An 18,217-nucleotide genomic window follows, 5' to 3' on the forward strand; every position below is an offset into this window, starting at 1 on the left:
CCCCCCCCCAACACACCCGAAAGACAAAAACCAAGTAGAAAAGAAGACATGAGTCAGCCTCATTCTATGTCTATATTCACATGAAAAAAGGAGCTTCAAAAGCAAACCAGTAGCATCACAAAACTCATACTATTAACACCTCATACACTCTCAGTCTCTCCGTCAGAAGAGAAAAGAGTTCATTAATAGGCAGAGCCAAATGTTAATACGGCTCTGAATGCCTGTTGCAGTGAATGTTAATAACAGAACCGTACTGACAAGGGGATATATTTTACTCATTTAATTCAAAGGAGCAATTACTGTTCCTCTCTCTGTTTTGGATTAAATGTCAAATCAGCACAAATAACATACACATTACATTACCTTGCTGGATGTTTTTGCAAGTATATCCTGTAGCTCCATGATTTTCTGCACTAGTCCATGGAAATCATTGCAGGTTGGACATGCTGACATACAAGGAACAATACAAAAGTAACTTAGGTACGTGCAATAACGTGGTCATCATTTCTAAAAATCGATGTTAACTGCATCATAACTATAGCAGATAAAAACCTGTCTAACCATATAACAGTTTTTAAACACGTTTAATAGTAGAAACAGTTCAGTAGTTTAACAGTAATAGTTAATAAATAATAATAACATTAATAATACTTGCTAATGTGTTTTTCTTTGAAGGAGGAAATTTCACTTGTTATTTTATATTACAAAAAAATGTCCTCTCTGTAAAAGGGTGTAATTTACTGGAAAACGCATTAAGCAAACTTTTTGAGGGACAGGAACATATAATCCATGTGAAAAATCATTTTAAAGCATGAGGTGTGGGTGTGTGGTTTTCACTCTCTGCAAAAATAGTTTTTGTCTGCAGAAACTCTAACAATGAGATAGGTAAAACAGCCACCTGGAATATAAAAAAGGTTCCTAGTGAAAACACATCATCATAGCGCACAATAAAACATTTCACTGTACAACCAGTGATTGAATGGGGGAAAAAACATTGCATCAGAACATTTCTAAATCAAACAGTCTCACAGATTGCCACTTAAAAGTAATGTGAAACCGATTTCTGAAAAATGCCTGATACAGTTTATTTCATCTAGCATATTTTCTCAGATAAAATTTCACAGCTTTTTGCACTGATATAAACAGCTGGTTTCTTTGTCCTCTCAAAACTGAATAAAACTGAACCATCATCAAAATCGTAGCAACAATGAGGATAACGATCACACAAGAAAACCCACTTTTTGCTGATTGACTAACTGCAAAACACCCCACAACTGTTAAACGCCTTAGCGCTACTCAGGATTTAAAAATACTACTAATAATAAATAATAATATCAAATAAATACAAAATGTACATTTTATCTATACTGTAATCTAAAAGTGGGGTTGCAGGTAAATAAGTTAAAATCGGTGTAAACTAAGTTGGAGGGTTATTCAGAATCAACAGTAATGGGATTACTGCACTCACTTCTGTTAAGGTCTGGACACTGTGAGATGTAACCCTGTGGCATCACCAGGATCTCCACGTCCTGCATCACTCCCTACATACACAGACATAACAACCTTTTGATCATAGGGAGTAACACCTCATGCTAAAAAGAAGAAAAATATAGAAGAAACATCAAGCAGGTGTAGTAAATACATGAGGACTTTGAGAGTTGGGAGTGTGGGTAGGGTGGTAATATTTCTCTAAGTTGTCTAACTAATTAATGTTTGAGATAATGTGGGACCCAAGCATATGTATCCTCACAAAAATAAACAGGTAGAATTGTGTTTTTCACTGTGAAGTATGACAGACAGGTTGTTGGGTGATTGTTGGATAATATGTGTCCCAGACTGTCGCTGTGATCAATCATCTCATATCTGCAAACCTACAGGAGGTTAATTATGTGGCCAATTTAGCTGGAACGTGGATTTTTTTTCCCCAATCTCCTCTGATAAGCATAAACAGGAGATAGAGATTCAATCATTTCACAAGTCCAAATTGTCCTACGTCCGAATCCCAAACACATACCTGTGTTCAGACACTCTGTTGCCATAGTAACCAGGTCCATTTCACTCCATGGGTGCATTTATTACCTTTACAGAAGTGGAACAGTGCAACTTAGGAGAAATTGTTTTTTTAAATTGTCTCGCCACTTCAATTTGCCAACCATAAATTTAACATCCTGGGGAAATTATTTGCTGATTTTTCACGGTAACGTGCAGAAATGGCAGAAGATAGGAGCTGTGTCGTTCAAATTTGAAATAACACTATTTACTTACCGGCACAGTATAAATTCTGCAAAATACAACTGCTACAAACTATAAACAGAAACTGTGTTATAATGTGTATTGCATATTACTTGCACATTATTGTTTTGTTTAAACTAAGATGCCAAATTACAGTTATTTGCTTGCATCCCTGAATAGGAAATTTTTAGTGGTTAAATATTGTTGTGTTTGTGTGAAAGAAGGGAGCTATTATTTAATAACTGTGCCCAACAATATTTTAGAAAGTAAAGAGGGATTTTTTTTAACGGGCAGTGAGAAAATACTTAATATTAACACATAGAAAAAATTAATCCAGTTTTTGATCTGCAAAAATTAGATACCCTACCAGGCCAAGAAAAAAGTGAACTACTGAATAACTTCAGTTACTAGATAAGACATTTAGTTATCTATAGTGTCTGAATGTAAAAAAACAAACAAACAAACTTCTTGAGTAAAGAAGCAACAGTGCATGTGCTCTGTCTAAAGTCTTAATGATGATTTTTTTCATTTTTAGCTAACACACACAGATATTGACCATTTCTCTATGTGTGTGGGCGTGCATGTGTCCTAATGAAGTAGTGTTTAAAAAAGACGAAAGAAAAAGAAAAAAAGGAGATGTCTTCCCAGCAACTAATCAAGGATTCACAGAGTGGCGAGGAAAGATGCTGCTGTGTGACAAGATTAGTGGGTGACCTCCAGAGCTTCTTTCATCAACCAATTAACACAGAGGAAATTCAAATGCCAGGACATAGTGTATAAAGCATTAACAGGTACACATACACACAGCCATCACCGCACCATCAAACACAGACCTAGTCACCAGCAGATTGATTAAAGTAGTTAAAATTGCTAGTAAGCTGACATTTTGCCCCAGCAAGTCTCCCCAGGTGGGAAATTTGGGAGTGCGGTCTAGTCTGAAAGAGGCGATATAAGTCTCTCTGTCTGAAAAACAATACTATAGACTAAGCTTAATGAGCATAGTCCAGAGGCTATTTAATGATTTCTCCCAAATAAGCATGGTGGGGGTTGCTGAGATAATTGCACTGGGCTTAGCTGCAGACTAAGGCACAGGGAACAAACAGTGACAAAAAAATGTCAATTCCTAGGGTAGGCAGAGCAGCCCTCAAATTAAAATGGTAAGCCTTGAGAAATGCATGCAATTAAATCCAACAGCTATAATAAATAAAAACAAACAAGCCAAACAAAGAGGGAAAGGATACAGTATAAACCAAGACTGAGTACGGGGTGAAAAGATGGTGCCGCAGCTGAAATGAATTACTTGTTTGTGCTATTCTGAATCATTTATGGCTTAGTAATGACAGATCAGGAGAGGCATCAGCATGCATATATTCTGGAAAAGAGGTTTTTATTGCAGCATTAACCTTGAAGAAGCCATGAGCAGCGTTTCTTTGTCCGAGCCAAAAGGAAGTATCCTCGGGTATGTCCATGTAGGGAGGTTCCACCACCCGCTCATAGATCCTGAAAAAACATGATCATAAATTGGTCAACAGCTAAAATCACAAAAAAGTCAGTTATGCTACCTGTTTGGCTCATGTGATGAAAAGATGCCCCCCCACCCCCCACCCACACTGCAGGTCCTGCCCTTTTAAATCCTTCTGTTAACTCTTTCCCTATGCAGGGTATAGATAGCCACATGCTTTCTTGGATGCACATGGCGTTGCCGTCTGTTCTCTTATCGTGCCAAGAAGGATCATCACACGCAAACAGTGACTCCCATGTCATAGTGAGCAGCAGAGGCATGTAAAAACGCCGGTTTCCTCAAGGTGAGTTCAACCTGCGCCGGACCCATGAGACATATGGCCGATGTCGATACGTGCATGCCAGAGTCAGCAAGTGAACACGGTCCATACACAACGCAGCATGTCATGGCCTAACAACACAAACCGTAGTTTAAAGCGCCGGATTGTTACCTAACAGGTTTTGGTTTCACTATTGTCTTTCAGTGAGTTTCTGCTTTTGGAGAGATATTACACATTGTATTTTTCCATGCAAAGACACAGACAAAAAAACCCTGAAAGATGATCCAGAATAGATTTGATCACTTAGTTTAAAGTAATTTAAAGTCCTATTTAAATTAAAGCACCACATGCTAATTCAGTATGAGAAATCTCTTTTTTCCCCAAATTTAAAATCGGTATCTCTCTAAGCCTGGAGTCATTGCAATAATTTTTACATGATTTAACATAGCAGTATCTATTGCCGTGTGAGTCGGAGGCTTACAAATGCAACTCATTGCAGAAACTCAGAAAACAGATTTTATGTGAATTAATTATATTATGGCAGATCAGGTCATTCAGATAATGAAGGTCCTTGCGCGGTATGTTGCATGAGATTAGTACATGCAAAGTTTGAAGCTGATACACAAGCGACATTTAAATCTGTATTTTTCCTTTTAAAAGCGAAGACTCTCAATCCAGGATCTTACCTGTTACAGTCCACATGTAGTATGACGTGAGATGCGCTGACGGCGACAGAGACCTTGTGCCACTGGTCGTCAGCCAGGCTGTAAGGGAACACCTCCGTGTGATCCTGCTGCCCTTTGGTGCGATAATGAAGGCGTACTTCACTCCGTTGGCCGCTGCTCTCGAGCTCCAGGAACCTGCAACACAATAGTTCCAGCAACTTAAGTAAAAACCATGGTAAGTTCTGTGACACCTTCCTGCGTCTTACAGTGTTGCAAAGTCGTGTTGCTTAAAAAAATGTATTTGTCACACAAAGAAATGCAAAACTGTCTAAACTCCTCTATTAAGAATTTGATCACATTAAAGGCTAAACATAGGGGTGCTGTATTGCTGTCTAATGCAACATCAGCAGCACACAGCAATGGCCCGCATGCAGCGATTCAACTCTTTACGTTAGAGCATTAGTATTCCAGGAGAATCCTCTTCTCCACACCACCGAGATTCACCCAGCACAGTGACACTAATGGAAAGAGCTGCCGATACACACTCATCACCTCAGCGTTTTAAAGACAGACTTATTTGAACAAGAGTCATTTTCAAGAAACATTATTCAAAAGAAAAATAGACAGTGTAGCAATGGAATTGATTTATCTGCAAACCACATCTAATAGATTTACTCTCCCCTAGCCATGCATGCACATTCATCTTGACTCCATAAACGCACTAGCTAACACTTTGGATGCTGAATTATTTCTGCCATGTTTTAAATGAAACCATGCAGTGCTGCTTTGTTGCATATGAATGGCTGGGAAGGCTAATCATCAGTGGGAGAAAGTCATTAACATCCCTGTGAGCTCTCTTCTCAGGACCAACTTTAATGTACAGACTGTTCAATCAACGCATTATGTGGAATTTAGATTGCTGTTCTGATCATCCAACGGCTCAGCTACCACAAAGTAATGGAAAACATTAGCATGCTAACTGCAGATAGTGTCTCATCAGTTTTCGATTCACAATTACAGACTCGACGCTTGCATCGTTGATGGACTGTGAATAATACTCTGGCATACAGGGTGATTTTCTTTGTTTATTTGACTAGTGTGTAAAACATCTAAATGCTTATCAAATACAAATATCCAGTCTGCTCATATGACAGAACAGAGAGTTACTAAATTTAGAGCGAAACTGCAATCATTGAGCAGGGAGATTTATTCTGACAGGCTTCACTATACTAAATGAGCTATACTTTAGTTTCCCAGTGATACACATGCATCACTGAACTTTCTTAAAATGTATTTTATTTAGTGTATTCCATTCATGTATCTGCAAATAAATCCAAAATTAGCTAATGCTCCACTTTACCTGTGTACGACAAAAGCCGTTTTACACACGTGGTGAAACGAGAAGTGATCTTACCTGTGTTCAGAATGATGGATGGAGAGGATCACCCCAGAGTTCAGGTGATCCTGTTTGAGGGTCACCAACACAGTAAACTCATTCTTGCCTCTTAGCTTCTGGACCATTTGCTCTGAGACCTCCACGGGAGCTTTTACTTCCCTGGAGGACCCTGGATTAAAGACAGGGATTAGAAGAAATTATTAATACCATCAATAAGTACGTCCTCAGAAAGACTGTCTATTCATCTGACCAAAGCATCCCCGCTGGGAAAATAAACTCCAGAACTAACAATGTGTCTTTAGCTAGAGCTGGATCAAGAGACCCTGAGTCTTTATGGGGTTTCCCATAAGTTTTTCTTTTTCACTCACTGCGTTTCACTCTTTGTGCTTACTTACTTACGTACTTTGCATTTAATCATTAATTATTATTAATTACTGGCTTTCTTCCATACTTTGTTTCCTGTTATGTCTCCCTCTTCCCTTCTCTCCCAAACCAGTCACCACAGATGGAAGAAACATGAGGAATCTTTTCATTAAAAAGGGAGTTGCTGTTGTGCTTTGGTTCTATATAAATAAAAATTAAATGAGTTATCTATTCTTTTTCAGCTCCTTTAACGATGTATGAAAAACAGAAGTTCTGGTTGAAGCAGTGAATCGACACAACTTTTCCTTTTGTTGTTAACTCTATTGCCACTATTGATATATAATATTAACAATTTAGTAAGAATAACAAATTAGTCGATGTGAAAGTTATGAGTAAAATGTGCTCTAGTGAATCTGCTGTATTGTGGAAAACTAGACAACATTCTGCTGGGATTTTATAAATATTTCATGTAGTGACATAAGACAAGCCTGATAAATTTAAATTCATGAAATAAAAATCAGCACTAAACATTCAGAGCATACTTACTGGCACAAATTACAGTTTATTTCTTAAAGTAAGAGCAAAATGCTAAAGAACAACAAAAAAGTGCCAAGCTTAAAAGCTTTATTAAGCTGCAAGTCAAATACTTCCCAAATAAAACCTTTGACATTTAATGTATTCATTTGGAAAACAGCTTGAGTACTGTTTTTGGTCCAAGAATTTTTCATATATATAGTTTATTGTAAACTCATGACTTCCTAATAAAGGCCAGCTGCTGTAAATCTCACCTCAAGCAAAACTTCTGAAGTTGTCCACCTGCAACAACCCTTTGCTGCCAAATACTGTACCAGCTGGACAGTGATGACCACCTCTGTCTAATATGCTGTTTGTCCTTTGTATTGTAGGATAATTGACCCACATAAACACAAAGAGACCTGAGAATGCTCGGTGGTATCTGATACAAACATTTTTTAGCTCCAGCATCTTCAAAGAGCTGTGAATTACATCAAAGTTGATCCCGCACATCCTGTGTTTTGTCAGAAACACTCATCTCATCAAGTCTTCAAAATGGGACTTCAGAAAACAGTGGGTAATGTCACGGTAGCTACATCCATTTTTTAAACTGTCTTCGACAGCTATTCACCGCTTCTAGTCAAAGGCGCGCCACAAGCCCTGTCATTTTGGAGTTGCTCTAACCTAGTCATCTACCATAATGATTTGGCCCTTGTTGTTCTGGCCTTTACACCCACCTACAACACTAAGGCTGTATCAGTGGATGATGATAAACAACAGTCAGAGTGCGTGACAACAGCTTGCCAATCAAGGTGCTCTTTTTTTTCCCCTTTTGACTTGTTTTCCTGTGTGAACACACAAGTTCACGTTCCCACATTTGCTCTCTTTCAAATTACCGTTGTGAACCACTCTCATCTCAAAATAAGCGAAAACAGAAGAGGAACATTTCTATTTCTAAAATTGGAGCTTAATGTAGCCGTGTGTTTGCAGAGATGCTAGTTTATCTCGTGTCTTTAACCTTATTTATGTCACCAGGTGTTGTGTGAGTTTCTGGTAAAAGACCCTGCTGTGTGTGAGGTGAGCACAGCCAGAGCAGGAAGAGATAGGTGAGCCACCTTTATGCATCAAACATACTGATCAAGTTAGCAGAGCTATGATAAAAAGAACTATAATCCTAAAGCAAACTTAAGTGTAAATCATTTATGGCTGTGTGTGAACGTCTCTCTCCAGCTGGTTCTTTCTCTTTATGCTGGAAATGGGGCATAACCTCTTCTCTGTCTTTGCCTCTCTGGCCAGCAGTTACAGTGCAGCTGTATGTCTGGACCACATACTATGCACAATGTACAGCAGATTCCTCAATCTTAATGGCTGCATGGCAGCTATGGTATTGGTTATTGGCATAAGATAATTAGACTATGGAGAAAACTGCTCAACCCTAATGTTTACTATAACTTAACTGCTGCTAATATATCTTAGAAAATAACAAGTGCTCTTGCTAAAAAAGATCAACATTATTCATCATCTGTCATCATTTGCCAAAGGGGATAATGATTTCTCTCACTGGTGCAGGCTAACTTAAAAATCAGGTCAAGTTACTTACTCCTAGGTGTAGTATTGGAATAGCCGTATTAAGCTGCAGACTAGAGGAAAAATAAGTAATACGGGTGCTGGTGTGGATGGGAGGGTATTTTCTGTGTGTAGTTAGCTGGTAAACTCCTGTTCCACCAGCGTGCCCCCTTTCCCTCCCCACCAAGTCTACACAGACGTCTATGTTACTTTAATGGAAGCATCAATAAAAGATGACGTTTCTCAGAAGCAATCACATCAAAGAGCTCACTTCCAGCTACGGGATGCATGCACGATGCCCTGGCACACTTAAGCGCTCCAGGAAGCTAGCATGGTGGCTTTTCCTCAGTGTATTAGCATTACTTCCAGCTGGTGGGAGTAGCCAATTAACACAATGCAATGTGAAACTTCAAGAAACGCTGTGATGAAGACTGAATACGCATACTCATCACTTACATAAGACACAATGACAGCATGCTTTAAAAAAAAGGCCTGTTTCGATTCAGTTGCGGTACTTGCAGTGTACACTTATAGTGCAAGCATTAGCTTTTTTTTTCTTCTGATGCAGGCTTTTAAGCCCATTAGGTGCATATTTTGAGTCATTTCTCTTTAAACAAAAGCGTACACTAGATTTGTCTCACACCAAAGGAAATGCAGAGGGCAGGGATTCATGCATTTTGCATCACCAGTGGAGTATCATCCCAGTGACATTGGCCGGGGTGGGACAGATGGCCCAATGACTGCAACAGGGTTTCTGCTGAGCAATAATCTGCTGCTATCAACAGATCCTACTTAGTAACCAATTCCAAATGGCACTGCTGACAATAATCTCAGAATGAGTTTGTTTTCATCAAATTATTAAATGGTAATTTAATCTGTAGTCAGATTTAATTGCTTTTATTAAGAAAAGTCATATATTTATTGTCATGGTCTCCTGCCCGGCTACATGTGTTGTTTGGTTTTCTCTCTCTCTCTCTCCCTCTCTGCCTGGGCGGAGCTCACTGTGGGCTCCCGCCCTTGGCCCACACACCTGACAACAATCAGCTGTCATCACTATTTGAGGCTGGAACACAGATCCTCTCGTCGCTGGATGATTGTACTACAGACGTTAGTGATTCTCCCAGCTCCTGTGAACCTGTGCGTTGTGAGTGACTTCCCTCTCTTCTGCTACAGAGACTTTCCTCCCCGGACCTGTGACCTCCCTGCCGTGTGAACGTGTGTAAGTTTGGGCAAGAAGACGTGAGCGAGTGTGAGAGAGCTTCCCCGTGATTCCCTGGAGTTTGGATTTCCCTTCACTGTATATATCGTGCACTAGTGCTGTAAATAAACTGTTTTTGGAGACGTCTAACTGCTCTGCACTTGAGTTCCTACTACCAGATTGTGACATTTATAGTCTTTGATATTATGCACCGGTCAATCTACTGCCATGCCATGAGTTGAACAGAAAGTAAAAATGACATCTCAATCATGAGCAAAATAAGCACAGCAGGAGCATTTGTCAGGGCGGGGCCCAGGGTTGATGAGGCAGGGGGGATGGTAAGGATCAAGGAACCTCTACTACTTGTCTGCTCTACAACTTGGCAGCTATGAGCCATTGGCTATATGTGGACAACTCTCATCACCCATCTTATTACTTTAAGAGAAGGGGGATCTTTATATGGGTCTTTAAGGGCTTGTCGAGTAGAGGCTACATTGGCATGGAGCAAAAGGATCTGTCTACACTGAATGAATTCAATCCGGCAAAGATTAAGTTAGCATATGTATTAGGAGCATCTCTGCATTCCTTTAAACATATACGTGAAAAACGAGTAGATGAGTTTGTGCTGCGATGAGTAGGACAACTTTCCCGTGTGCCAAATCAATAAGGCCCTGCTGAGGGGGGCCTTTGGTCAATTATATATTGGCAAGTGCCTGGATGGGACAGCCACCTGCTCCTAATGACCACTCTGATGTGAGCTACCGACACAAAATAGCTTGAAAATGATGACACGGTGCATAAAATTCTAATCAGCGTATTTTCGGTGCAATAACACATCTCACGTCATCTGTTGTCGATGTTTACAGGCTATAAGGAGCAGCTGATAGTGAAGAAGCTGCTTTTGAGACACACAGAGTTTTATCAGCTGACTAAAGATCTCCAAAAGCCTCAGGCTCAATAGCATCCCTCGGAAGCGCAGCTTAGGGCTACAGCCTAATCTTATCTCCTGGGTACATTCTGCTTTATTAGTTATACTCAGGCCACGATTTCCATCCCTCAGCGTCACGTCTAATCTTTAACTGTCTAACGGTCTTATTTTGTCTGACCCATGGTACACAAGCCGAGCACTCCCATTCACCCATCCACCCCCACCCACACCCACGCACTCTATTCTCATAGAAAAATATTGGCAGAACCGCACCAATCATCAGCTAACACATTTAGCATTTCGAACAGGTGCCCCCACAGCACAGCGTGAGAGGCCAGATACGCCCAGCTTTGCCACAATCCTTTTCTCACACACTGCTTTCATGTCGACCTGCGCTCACAGAATGGGAGTTTTTCTAGTGAACAGACGCCGAGTTTCTGTCTTCCCACCACGCAAAAGGCATTGGTTAGCGATTTATAAATTTCTCGGAGTGAAATTGCTACTAAAAGCAGCATCGCTGATATTAAGTATGAAGATTACAGCCTCGTTTTTATGCGAATAATGAAGAGTTTCGTTCTCCGGTCTCTAGTGGATTGCCAGAACAAAATAACACCTCCTACATCTTTTGCAACAACTCTTCAACAACAGTTTCCAAATAAGCGATGTTCCTATCAGTTAAGAGGGACTGAGCCATGAGCTGCAGAGAATGTATAAAGCCAAGAGGGGTCCAAATAACGCATTGATGCAATCAGAGGAGGGAAGACCCAACGCTGCCATAAACCATGTAAACTTGTCATATTACACAATGTTTTTACACAAGACATTTTATCTGCTGGCCTGAGTGTAGAGGGATGTGCGTGGGAGGGACAGGCAAGAGAATATCTCTCTTGGAGGATTAGAATAATGATAAACTCTCCACCAGAAGCAAACTCAAAACCCTTCATTACTATCAATGCACACGCACAATCGCCTGTGAACGCATGCACGTAGACGAACAGGTGTGGACAGCAACACATAGGCAGACACTGTAATGCCAACATTTTGCCTAGCCTGCGCAACTCTAAACAAACACTGCGTCAGTACAGAGAGAGAAATGGATGCAGAGGTCTGCAGTAAGGTACCTCTACATACACTAGACACATATACAAAGACCAGCCCCCTAAAGGTCGTTACAGCTCCTAGATATTCCGCCACACTCAGGCAATCTGCATTCGGCAATCTGCATCTCCCCCCCTGCTGTGTCTCCACTCTCCTGGAACAAATACTAAACTGAGCCAAGGGCACCTCCAGGAGTGCCTTGGCCAGCAATATTTTCCCAATTCTCAGATCGCCTCCTCGGTGACCGCCTGTCTGACATTCACACATACACACAGCTAATGACAGCCTTCCAGCCACCCAACTGTATAACAACCCTGGGGGGATAGAAATATCTCCCCCTCCATGGTCACTGGAGCTCCTGTGTGGAACAGAGGATCAGGTTTGCCTCAGAAGGCAGCAAGCAAAAATGACTGACCACAGGGAGTTGTGGATAATGTCAGTCATCAGGAAAGATTGGACAACTTTTCTTTGAAATACAGCACAAGACACAACAACTGCTGTATATCGAAGGATATGGGATTATTTTATATGAATATAAAATGCAGGTGGAATGGATCAAGCAAGCTCTGACCTCAGGTAAATTTTGCTTTTAGCTTCAGCTTCACCGACAATTCTGTTTGGTTCATCTTTAAGCAGAACAAAATGTAATGGTGTTAAAGATTGCTAAGAATAAAGTTCACATCTAACATTTATGTTAACATCTAATGTCTAACATTAGCCCCTGAGTCTTAAAAATGTTTTTATTCTGAAACCTGCTAAAGAAAATTGTCCACACTGCACAATTTTTCAAAATGTTTTGGGGAAAATTGGCTTCAGGCAGAATAAAGCAGACCTTTGTTACCTTACACTTTCAAGAAAAATTACTCTTAGTCCTGGAAAATTCTTGAAAGAATGAGTTTCTTGAGTTTCTGTACATATTATAGTCTTCTTGTTAGGTTTGTATTCATCCTACCTGAATACAATCATGCCTGTATTCATATTTTAAGGCTGGGATTACACTATATTACCTTAGAGTCCATTTGGCAGTTGCATGCACAGTTTGCACCCTTAAAGTGTAGTATCTGCACTGACAATTGTACCAGATCACAACAAATTAGAGGCTACATCTCCTCAGAGCTTCACGCACGCCCGCTGAAGATAAAATACACACCACTTGGACACTTACAGCACGTATGCAATATGCAATAAACCTGTGTTACTAGTCGCTGTAATCCAGCCCATATTGCCACAAAGCGATGCCTTCTGCATGCTGTTAGAATATGAGTGATGAGGATAAAATCGCTAATCTTTGTTCCACACAGAAACGCAGAACTTCAGCTTAATGTGAGGCTACGGCAGTGTGAGACAGTCAGCTAGGGATTTTCCACACTCAATCTCTTTTAGTACCAAATTATCACTTTCTTTTCCCATCCCTCTACGTTGGCTCATCAAGGAAACACTCTGTGAATCCACAAAGAAGGAATTTCATAATAAGGACTCTTTGACTTCAGGAAAACCCAACTGACTTGTCTGAGGCTGTAAGAGCTTCATGTTAGCTTCAGATTCACTTTGGAGAGCATTTTCACACGGAGCACGGAGGAATGTGGATTCTGTTCCTCTATTACTTTGGATATAGATTTTTTTTGAAGTCAATACGATCAACAAATTAACATGTAACTGATTTTAATTTACACACGTGTCAGTGATGCGTTTAACAAAAAAGAAAGTTAACCTTTTTAACTATTCAGCATCAGAGTGTGAAAAAAGGCTGAGGAACTTTACCCAAGGTTTCTCAGAGCTTAGTGATTATGTTTTTGTTTGGATTCATATTTTCTGTTATTAACTAGATGGTTTTATTGAAGGTAAAATGGTTTTAAGCATCTAGCTGAACTCTGCATATTTGTATTGATATGAGAGTAAAAAGCTTCAATCTCAGTGAAAGTGAATGCAGCTGTCATGGACAGTGTGACAAAGGAAATCTGAGTGATGTCAGCCATTCTATTATCTTAGAAAAGATTTGTAGAATATTCATTTTAACTGAAAGCTTCTGCAAGCACTGAGAGTTTAACAATACACCAATAATGGTGTTTTTTAATGGATCTTTCTCCATCTAAAAACCTCAAATTTCATTCTGTTTTGTAGATTTTGTATGCCAAATTAGTTGTGTTGATTCTTAGTTATTTTAAGGACTCCTGCAGAGCTAGATTGGTATGCTAGTTTTACCCCATTAGCACATTTTTCTATTTAATTATTTATGGATTCTTTTGGCACATTTTCCTACATTAAATAACATTTTCTTGTCTATTTCAGGAGGTTTTTTCCTTTTAATTGAATCTATTTGCATCGTGAAACTTCAATAAAAGAGAAGCAGCAAACGCAGCACTTGCAGTGAGAAAAAAGAAGTGCGCAGAAGTTCAGCATGATGTGTTACGCTAACCACTTTTTGCCAGTGTTAATTGCATTATTATTTCCTGAAGCCACTTTCCCATTTTGCTTTATTGTCCTTCCTCTAAGTGTGAGGTTTGCAGAACAGCACCCGGTGAACCTGCTCAATACAATTCAGCAGAGTGCAGCTATCCTGTACGCAAGCTTTCTCCAGAGCTCTGCCGCTGAAGGACTGAATTGCCCTCTGAACCTCTACATCTTTCTATAGCACAGTACTCCACTGCATCATAGTTACTAACAGCTGGTAAGTGTAGCCTCTGCACTGGAAGCACATCTGTGACGTACACAGAAATGCCGGACAACAAACCGACATTTCCTCCCTGCTTCATACAGATGTACAAATAAGCGCGCGCACTAACAAGGCATTACAAACGAGCCTCTTCCATCCTGTTACACTTTAGTGTCACAGGAGCCAGGGGCGTCGTCACCACAACATACAAAGAAACACCTCTCTGGCAGTGTTTAAACAGCCTGAGCAGAAACATGCTTCTGAGACAGGCAGGATTCATATAAACACAGACCAACACAATTACAAGGGAGCCTTGTGCTGCAGCTGAAACAATGCTTCTAGCAACTGTGTTGTTTGCACTTTGAATGAGTTCGGTCCATACACTTGTAGCCATAGAGGGAGAGAGCGTGGGTGTATGTGTGTTGGGGGAAGGGAGTGCTTCTGGGTGTGGTCCCCCCTCCCTGCTCGTGTATACCAATAGATATACGGATGTCTAGATATTAAAAACTGTGGGGGAAGTGCTAATGATGTGATGGTTTTGTGGCGAGCCTGAGTATCACCTTGGCACGAGAGGAGCATAGCCTGGGGCAGGGAGGGGGCCTTTTTTTCTGCCTTTATTATGCCCGTCCCTGAGGTCCACCTCTCCTAATGTCATGCAATGTAGCTCTGACAGCTACCTTCAAAAGCATCAGCAGGGGTTCGCTGAACAGAAATCCCCCCACTGCTCATTCCTTTCCTATTTCCTTTTTTTCAAAACAAACACATTCAGCAGACAGAGATGCATAGAAACAGCATACAGCAAACTAACAGCACACAACACAACAGCCGCTTATCTGCACGTGGACATACACCTATTTCTATACTGTGAATTACACTCTTCCACTTCTCTCTTAGCTCTCAGCAGCTACTCCCCCTCCCTCCCGCTTCCATCCAGCACCCAGAGATAACAGCCTTCCCTTTGGGCAGGCAGGCAAGCAGCGGAGGGGACAGCCATGGATATGTTCTGCCTGCTATCTAATGAGCGTCGGAATGTCACTGTGGGCCTGTCTGCTGGTCCCAGCTAGCCAAGCCTCCACACATGTGGAATCAGCACAGTCTATCAAACAGCTGGCAGACAGCTCTGCTCTGCATTTCTATCTCTTCCTCTCTCTCTTTCTCCTTCCCATCCCAGCTTCTTTCTCTCGAGCTCCCGCACTCATTTTCTCTTTTACAGAACGTGCCTCCTCCTTTCTGTTCCTGATTGCAAACAAGCAGATGCCCAGGTCCGTTCTGCCGTTGCAGCTCTGCCCGCCTCCCCCTCACCCAGCATCATCGACTTAACATAGACATCCCAAATGAAGGATGGAGGCAAGCTACCATAAATAACACACTGCTGTCTCCGCCTGGATAACTGTATGTACTTAGCAAAAGGTATCGTAGGAAAATAAGATAGCGCAATGACAAAGGGGTACCAGTCACAGAATAGTTGTTCTTTTTCTCCTTTTATTTTGTGGAAAGAAACCTGCAGGTAGCTTCTTTCACTAACTGTCTTTGTTTCTCTCTCTCTAACTCTCCCTTTGCTACCCGCCTGTGTAGAGCACTTCTGAGTGTTGTCTACACAGAGGACATCAAATGGCCTGCCTTCACAAAGATACTGGAGTTGCTGCTCCATGCAGAAGTGCCGCTGTCTCAGCGGTTGTGCAGGGAGATTAGAAGATATCAGCGAGAAGGGGGGGGTCGACAAATGATTGTGGTGTTTCTCTGTCCCAAAACAATGCCGTCACGTTGGTACATTACGTGATCCGTGATGAGAACCTTCTTGTGGAGATGTGTTACATCGCCATATCTTTTGTTTTGCCACTGATCTGGGAGCAAAAAACAATTTCCTCTTTTGCTACTTTTGCCTGGGTTATGATAGACATCTCCATCCCTGTGATGGAGCTGTTAACAGTTTCATTTGGATTGTAATGAGCGTCTGACATCAAGTAACAAAGACGTAACACTGACAGAAATTTAAAAAAAAGAAGAAGTGAAAAAGCATTTAAAAAAGTCAAGCACGACCTCATCTTTGACAACTCTGTTTTGCACGCTACACGCACTGCCTTGCAGCTGACAACATGATCACTCTGCGGCCCATTCACATTTTTAGCGACGCAAACTGTTCAAACTCACACACTCCAGAAGATCACCAAATGGGTGAATTCTTGCAGGGGGCCCATTCACTCTCCAGACTCACTTCATATATCAACTCTGACTGTGGGATTTTTGTCTCGGCCTAATCTGATTAAGCTCAGCCATTCTATGATTCTTTGTATGATCCTCCCATCTCTCCCCCTCTGCCTGCCCTCAACACAACACTTTTTCATGAAAACCGAACATGCCTATTGTTCAGGCAGGTGGTAGTCTGAGGCCACCCCCCCAGCTAAATCCAAATAGAGAGAAAAAACTGATAATGCACTGTATGTTGCAGTTTACAGTCTGTTACACAGGAACAGACAAACACAAGAATCATATAAAGGAATCTGGTGCACAGCATTATTCGATGATCTAACATCAGACATCTACAGGCATCTCAGCTCAGGATCTGTGGATTACTGGGCTGCATCATGTTGGCCTTTCTAGTTGTGTAAACAAAACATACAAAGGAAATAAACAAAATGAAATGAGTAGTTATCATAGGAAAACATGTTCTTTGCATGGACATCATCTCATCTGCTTTACATTTTAACTTCAGACAGAGACAGAGTGAATGTGTGTTATGGTACCTTGGAAGTGGAAAGCTCTAGACTCGCTGTGGAAGCCCTGGACCTGAGTAACTCCATCAAAGCCTTCTCCAAGCGTTAGTTCATCAAATACGCTGATGCGCAGGGCAGGGTCAACCCCAAAACCTATAACTAATTTACAAACAGAAAACATTATATTTTATTTTATTTAAACCACTGTTATTAAAAAAAAGAGTCTTGTGATGCTAGAAAAAAATATCATGTTTGTTTCAGGGGGAGATGTGTCAGGTCAGGTTAAGATTAAGAGCTGATTATTTCTGAGAAGGTTTGGTCACAAGTTAAGCAAAACAGCACATCATTTAATGAAGCTGATCTCATGTTAAAAAGCAAAATGTTGCGACATAACGGTTCATTTAAAAATCAGTGACAGCCTTTTGTCCTACCTGAGGAGACGAAAAATACACCGGAAATCAGAAACAGCTGTAATAATCTCATGGTGAATGTATAAAAAAAACAAAAGCAAAATTAGTCCATGTTTTGTCCACTTCCGAGAGACAGCGTTCTTCAATCACATGCGAATGATGTATCACCCTCGCACGGGAGGCTGTTACCAATCCCAAATGCTGAGCGGAGGCATCATCACAACTTTAGATGCCCGGCGATGCGAATTTATTTTTTTTTTAAAGGGGGGAGAGAGAAGCAAATCCGAAAGAGGGGGAGGAAAAAACACAGCAATGATGCTGAAATTATTCCATGTAACACAGGGTCTGCTCCATCCGCATCATCCGCGGCACAGGTGGCTGACAGAGGACGGACAAAGCGAGCTGCTCTGCCTCGGCAGCTCAACAGACGCTCCTACAGCAGTGCGAACGAGCTGTGTGCGCTGAAGGAGAGCAGACAGAGAGAGGAAGGGAGAGGAGAAACCTGTCAAGGAGCGAGAGACAGGGGGGAAAGAGGGGCAATAAAGCCCCCTGGTGGCCTGAGATGGGAAAAGCTTTTATATCCATTACATGCATCTCGATTGCAACCACGCCTCATCCTGGCCCATGTCTACTGTAATCTCTCTCTAAAAAAAAAAAAAGAAAAGAAAAGAAAAAAAGGAATTTTTGTCAGTGCCTTAGC

The 18,217-nt window shown here is 41.1% G+C and overlaps 1 protein-coding gene across 1 annotated transcript in view; it reads right to left on the minus strand.

Annotated features, from left to right (window-relative positions):
• nell2a (neural EGFL like 2a) overlaps nucleotides 1–18,046 on the minus strand; it is an 84,056-nt gene extending 66,010 nt beyond the window's left edge. The window contains exons 1-7 of the mRNA XM_005728254.1: nucleotides 17,539–18,046; nucleotides 17,138–17,266; nucleotides 6,093–6,243; nucleotides 4,700–4,873; nucleotides 3,636–3,732; nucleotides 1,469–1,541; nucleotides 364–446 (exon numbers count right to left, since the gene is read on the minus strand). Coding sequence (XP_005728311.1) covers nucleotides 364–446; nucleotides 1,469–1,541; nucleotides 3,636–3,732; nucleotides 4,700–4,873; nucleotides 6,093–6,243; nucleotides 17,138–17,266; nucleotides 17,539–17,590 — 759 coding nt within the window. The 5' untranslated portion in view covers nucleotides 17,591–18,046. The remainder of the gene's footprint in view (nucleotides 1–363; nucleotides 447–1,468; nucleotides 1,542–3,635; nucleotides 3,733–4,699; nucleotides 4,874–6,092; nucleotides 6,244–17,137; nucleotides 17,267–17,538) is intronic.
• Between the last annotated feature and the right edge of the window lie 171 nt (nucleotides 18,047–18,217).

The sequence above is a fragment of the Pundamilia nyererei genome, unplaced genomic scaffold (assembly GCF_000239375.1).
Source record: "Pundamilia nyererei isolate P.nyererei 1_Seehausen unplaced genomic scaffold, PunNye1.0 scaffold00027, whole genome shotgun sequence".
Taxonomy (NCBI): Eukaryota; Metazoa; Chordata; class Actinopteri; order Cichliformes; family Cichlidae; genus Pundamilia; species Pundamilia nyererei.